General features: G+C 55.9%; 1 protein-coding gene across 6 annotated transcripts in view; it reads right to left on the bottom strand.

Annotated features, from left to right (window-relative positions):
• Positions 1 to 1,801: 1,801 nt before the first annotated feature.
• Positions 1,802 to 6,172, bottom strand: part of Col18a1 (collagen type XVIII alpha 1 chain) — a 114,601-nt gene continuing 110,230 nt past the window's right edge. For all 6 annotated transcript variants that reach the window (XM_015989522.3, XM_076558562.1, XM_015989521.3 and 3 more), the window contains 4 exons: positions 5,203 to 5,454; positions 4,475 to 4,672; positions 3,820 to 3,935; positions 1,802 to 3,031 (listed from right to left, as the gene is read on the bottom strand). In XM_015989522.3, the coding sequence (XP_015845008.3) occupies positions 2,818 to 3,031; positions 3,820 to 3,935; positions 4,475 to 4,672; positions 5,203 to 5,454 (780 nt within the window). In that variant the 3' untranslated portion in view covers positions 1,802 to 2,817. The remainder of the gene's footprint in view (positions 3,032 to 3,819; positions 3,936 to 4,474; positions 4,673 to 5,202; positions 5,455 to 6,172) is intronic.

Genomic DNA, 6,172 nt, shown 5'->3' with positions numbered 1-6,172 from the left:
GTTGATTAGCCTCAACCAAAGCAAGGATGCATGGCAGAGATTAAGCCCTCAGTGTCCTTGAATTGACCTCCAACTCCAGTGCAAGATCTGATACCCCTAGAGCATGCAAGTAGTATCCCTCCTGGCTGGCAGTGATGAGTAACCAGGTCAGTGATGAGTAACCAGGTCAGTGATGAGGAACCAGGTCAGCAGGGAACACAGTTGCTTGTCCTGGGGTCTGCTGAGCCAACTGTGCCTCAGTTGGACCTACCCGAAGGGCCACTTGGGAAAGGTCACCTTGGGGACCCTGGGCTGAGGAAGAGGCTGCGAGCATCTCCAACCAAGGTGACAGTGATTGGTCCCGTGGCATGAAAGTGCCTGCCGGGCAGCTGTGGGAAACTCAGCTGTGAGTTCAGCCATGGGGAGAAAGCTCAGCAGGAACTCCCGCTGATGTCCATTTCCTTAGTCAGTTTGTGCTGGATGTTGTGAGTGTCCCAATTTAGTGACGTCACCTCCCCAGGACTCTCCTGGGAACGCCGGCTGGCTGCCTTAAAGCACTCCCTCCCACTCCAGTCACCAATTTCTGCTAAACGTCTTGATTTGATAATGCTTTATTTATCTATCCTCTGTTAATTATCCTTACAGGCAGGGGAGGGCTAGTTCCATCCCTGCTGGGCTTGGGGGTTCTCGTAGGACACACCTGAGGGCTATAGGCTTGTCCTTTGCCACAGGCAGAGATGGTGTGTGGCTAGCCCTGGGATGCCAGCCCACCCTACAGCCAGCCATTCCTTCAGTGGCACCCAGTGCAGCCAGATGGGGCTTGCTGGCCTTCACCCTCAGAGCCTCTCCCAGCAAAAGCCCCCCCTCCTCACAGCACCCACCCACTCGGACTTGCAGCTCTGTAGCCCTCACCTGGCACCCTGGCCTGGCTGAGGACAGTCACCTCTCTTATCCTGGGCCCTTCTGTCAGCCATCAGCTGGTTCTTTACTTGGCTGGAGGCTTTGGACATGGTCTCTGGCAAGCACAGTCCCTTAGGGTTAGCCTCAGCCAGGGCATGATAGTGAACACAGGTGATAGGTCTGGGGCCCAGTGGACAGATCCTCTGCAGAAAACTGGAGATTTATTTTTATTTTATCTGTGTGAGGGTTTCCTTGCACATATATATGCGTTTCATATGTGTGCCTGGCGCCTGTGGAGGCCAGACATGGGTGTCAGGTTTTCTGAAAGTGGATGGATGTTAAGTTGCCATGTGGGTGCTGGGAATTGAACGCAGGTCCCCTGCAAGACCAGTAATTGCTGGGCTTTCTCTAGCCCCCTCTACATGATTTTGAAGTCACCTTGTGTACACTGCTGGATCCCAGGTGGAGGGTACTGACAGCATTTGTACACATCTGTACAATACACTGTCTACCTGTGTGTGCCTGCACACCTGTACATAAGCACACTTGCATATGCCTTTGCATACCACTGCACACAGACATCTGTGTGACTAGGTATACTGTACACACACACACACATTCATGCATGCCTAGACAGCCTTGTACACAGCCACGCACATTTGTGCATAACTGTACATAGTCTATATACCCGTCCAAACCTGAGCACATACACACGTGACCATGTATACCAGTGTATTCATACACATGCATGTCTGTGTTTACCTGTTCGCACATGTGTCCATACATACACATGACTGTGTCCACGCTCACCCTGTACTTCCTTTGCAGGACTCCAGCTGGGAAGTCCAGGGATGGCGGCTCCCAGGCCTCATTTTGGATGATTCGTCCTTTTTGTAACAGGGAAGGCAGCTTATAAACCAAGTGTCTGTATAAAAGGTCATTTTTATTTGGTGCCTCTTTGAAATGGCTTCATATCACACAGAGTCACAGAACCAGCCCTGCTGGATTTGTCCCAAGCCTTGGACAAGAGAGCCTGCGGCAGGCACAGTGGCTGTGATTGGCCACTTGTGGCCCTGAGCACACATGTCCCTCCACAGGACGAGTGCTTCGTACAGCTGCTGAGAGATTCGTGGACTTCAGGCTGGTGGGCAGGGGAGGACAGGGCACTGTCAGACTCTGGCTCTCGGTTGGGCTTGGGTTCTGCTCTGGACAGGATTCTCATGGGTCACCAGGGAGGCCAGTCCGAGAGACAAGCCTGAGGGTGGGCCCCATGTCACATCTGGCCCCCAGCAAAATGAGCATGTAGGCTACGTCTGATCACACTCCTGGCCTCTACGCACAGTGACAGAGGACAGGGTTCAGATCTGGGGGTCACAGTGAGTCCTGGGCTTGGAAACCTGCTCTGGCAGGGAGTGTTGTTCCTGGAGAGTAGGGGAGGCAGGAGGTGGTTCCTGCTGCTCAGCATGGATGGTCCCAGTTACCACCTGCCTAGACTATGGACAGTAACTAGGTGGTGAGAGCAGAGTCCCAGCTGCCCTGTGCTGTCCCAAGGTCTGTCCCCAGCACTCACATGTGACTGCCTTTTGAAGGGTCTGTGCAGAGAAAGATGCCAGGCTAGAGAAAGTCTGCAGGTCTTTAGGCAGCAACCTGCTGACTGACACCCAGCTGTGGCCTGACATCGCCACAGAGCTCCACCGAGCATGGAGGGAGATCTGTGACACAGACTGGCCAGTTCAAGTGGGAGAGGAAGGGCAGGAAGTCTGTTTTTAAATGTTTAAAAAAATATACTCTTTGGCTTCCTTTTATTTCTTGAGGATTACATAAAATGTGAACTAGACAGGATCGTAGCCCAGCCAGGCCCCAGGCGCTGGCCAGATGCTCCCTGCACTGTGTCCATCCCTCTGCCGCCTCTGTCCACCACCCTGGCTGGCAGAGGCCCTACTTGGAGAAAGAGGTCATGAAACTGTTCTCAATGCACAGGACGATGTAGGTGTTGTGGCAGCTGGCAGCTTTCTGTTCCAGCAGCCTGCCTGACAGCAGTGAGGAGGCCTGACCTGTGACCCCGCTAGCCTCAGTCCGCCATGTCTCACAGTAGCTCTCCATCAGCCTGCGCCCGCTGGGGTCTGAGCCATGCCATACACTCTTCTGAGGCCTGCAAGAAGGCATAAAGACCGTCAGCTATCTGCAGGCCTGTCCTTCCAGTCTGCCCTCTGGGACAGAGAAGATGTGAGGCCAGCCACCATATTTGGGGACAGTGGGAGGCCCCTGTGATCTGGAGGACTTGGGCCCGCCTCCCAGATGTGTACTCTTGCAGAGGGAGAGGGTGTTGGGGTGCAGCCTGGGCCAGGGGACCTCTCGGCTGGCCTTTCACCCACTGACAAGACCTGGTTGCTGGAACTTCTGGCTTGCTAAATGCTAGGAGTGAAGTCTGCTACCAAGGGTTTAGCCACTCAGCTCTGCCTACGGCTCATGGAGGGGTCAGGAGGGCCCTCATGGGTGCCTCGGGGAAAGCAGATGGTCAGAGCTCAAGTAGCACCCGGGGACACATTTGTCTAGCTCCCCCAAGCCACCCTTCAGAATGCAGGGCCATTGGAGCAGGTGCCTGAACTGCCAGGTGCAGAGACCCTGGGTATGACACCATTCTGTGGACAGTCCAGCTGTTTGTGAGCTTTTCAGGTGCAGTCTGTGATCAAGGGCTATGCTAGGGAGCTGTCTTGCAGGATCCATACTTGTCTGTGGCACTGACATGGCTGAGCAGTAGAGGTCATTAAGTAGTCACGGGTGATGTACAAATCTGCCATGGCCTCGAGAGTGCTGGCAGGCTCGTGTTCGAACATACTGTGACCACCCGTTCTCCTGTTCCTCTAAGGGTCTATGACTTTCTGTAGAGACTGTGTCTAGAGACCCAGGTCTTGCCACATCTAATGCCGGGAGACCTACCAGGCTGGGTGTCTCAGGACGTCTCGGCCGTCGAAAGAAAAGATGCGGGCCCCAGGCTGCAGTTGACCCTGGGAGCCAGAAAATAGGGCGTCCCAGCTGGGAGATAGCACCTCGTCCTGCAGGAGACACAGCAGAGACATCGGTTACCGTCACAGCAGGTCAGAGGAAAGTATCGGGGAGATCACAGGAGACCGAGGAACACATTGAAGCAGAGGGACCCTTTCTCCAAAGGTCCAGCCTGTTACAGTGGGTGAGACCCTGCCCTCCCAAGCCTGAGACACTGGGATCTGTAAGTCCACATCACTGGTTCTGGGAAATACTGCTGCAAGGGCACCAAGAATCCTGGCTCTTTTCATCAGTAAGACCCAGGAATGAAACCACATGACAGGTCCTGGGGCAGAGGGGACAGACTAGGTGGCACATAGCAATGGCTCCAGGCCACTTTGAGCTATGTGGTCAGCAGCATAGGAACCACTAGAAACATCCATGGAACAAGAGCAGGCCTTAGGAGGTGCAGGGTAAGAGTGGCTTTGTTGGGGACCTTGGGGCCATCTTCATCAGCCCCTGCTACAAATTCACACCTAAAGCCAGGGCGTGGGTACATCTGGGGACACACTTTTGACCTCCTGGGACCCTCAGGACGGGCTCCACCCACCTTCAGGTTGACAATGGGCAGAGACCCACGGTCAGCCCGGCGCACGATACTGTAGAGGTCCTGCAGCCTGGAGGACAGGAAGGCACGGAAAGTGCCAGTCAGTCCCACGGCTCGGGCCTGCTGGAAGCACTGGAAGTCGGCCCCACGGATGCCACGCATGCCACCCGACAGTGGGCTGTTCAGTGCCACCAGGTGGAGCTGCAGGAAAGGTGGCATATGATTACACCATGAGCAGTATCACATGTAACCTTCTAGCCTCTAGGCTGCACGGTGAACACAGGCAGAGCCCACTGAGGGCTGAATGGGCAAGATAACAGTAACTTCAGTGACCACCCTGATAATCAGAGGCTGTCTGAGGCCCAGTGGTCCCAGCAGCACCCTAAGAGAGCCCCTAATACCCTTTCCTGTGAGCAGAGACAGGGGCCAGAGCCTGATGGGTCTGGAGGAGCTGCCCACCCCTGGTTATCCCAGCCTCCTCTAGGAGGAGGACCCAGTGCTCTCTTCTCTGCTAAGGACTAGCAGGGACAGGCTCCTAAGTGTTTGATTTCATTGACAACCGCTAAGCCACCAGGCAAGCCCCTGGCCTAGGTGATGTGGCCCATATCCGCCAGAAGCCCACCCATAGATCCCTGTTCAGAGTTTTCCCTCCGGCAGCTCGGGGAGGGTTCCCTCTGTCCTGCCAGACCTGGGGCTGGATGGACACATGCCCCTCCACCCTGGACACTCACCACTGGCTGGAAGTCCTGGTGAGTGTGGGCAGGTGAGCGTGTGGGGCGGGCCGGCGGCGGCAGGTGCGCATAAGAGTTGTGGTGGTGTGGAACTCCGGGGTAAGGCTGTGGGTCTGGCAGACGCGGTGGGTTGGCCAGGATATCATCGGCCCGCCAGGGCCGGGCCGTGGAGTAGGGGTGCTCCCGCCGGGTATAGGGGCTGCCCTCGTGAAGCTGCACCAGAGGGGGCTGCAGAGCCGCTACCTCGTTGCCCTGAGAACGGAAGTGCACAGTGCCTGGAGTAGCTCCTCCCCCTGGGGTGTTCCCTTCCCACCTATTCCGTGCTCTTGAGTAGGACGGGGCTAGGCCCATGGTGTTGAGAAGGGAGCTATACCCTGAGCCTTGGGTGCACGCATGAGCTAGCCCGAGATACTTGAACGGGTGGCACTGCCCTCTGCCCAGGCCCCCATTCCTCCCTGAGCTCAGAAGACAGTCTTCACTCATCACTTAGGGTTCACTGGCTTCCTTGGGGCTCCTGGCTGCTGCTCAGGCTGAGACCCTGCATTGTATTAGTCAACTGCCACATGCTGTTGGAACTCACTGAGAGGCTGACTCCAGAAGTGGAGTTGCCCTCTCCTCCCCTCATTCACACCCAAGCATGTTTGTCTCAAAGTGTCCTCCAAGGTCCCTCCTCCAAGGCCTGCAGATGGCCCCACTAACTGTGGTATGGAGGGAAGTGAGCAGCAAAACAGCCCAAGAGGAAAACACGGTGCCCTGGAGGACAGCTGGAAGGTGAACCATCTCCAACCAAGGCGACCGTGGTTGATCCCATGGCATGAACGAGCCTGCCGGGCATCTGTGGGAAGCTCAGCTGTGAGTTCAGCCATGGGGAGAAAGCTCAGCGGGAACGCCCGCTGATGTCCATTTCTCTAGTCAGTCTGTGCTGGATGTTGTGAGTGTCCAATTTGGCTACGTCACCTCCCCAGGACTC

Source organism: Peromyscus maniculatus, chromosome 21 (genome assembly GCF_049852395.1).
Source record: "Peromyscus maniculatus bairdii isolate BWxNUB_F1_BW_parent chromosome 21, HU_Pman_BW_mat_3.1, whole genome shotgun sequence".
Classification (NCBI taxonomy): Eukaryota; Metazoa; Chordata; class Mammalia; order Rodentia; family Cricetidae; genus Peromyscus; species Peromyscus maniculatus.
The sequence above is the reverse complement of the archived record's forward strand: the minus strand, read 5'-3'. Positions and strand labels throughout refer to the sequence as shown.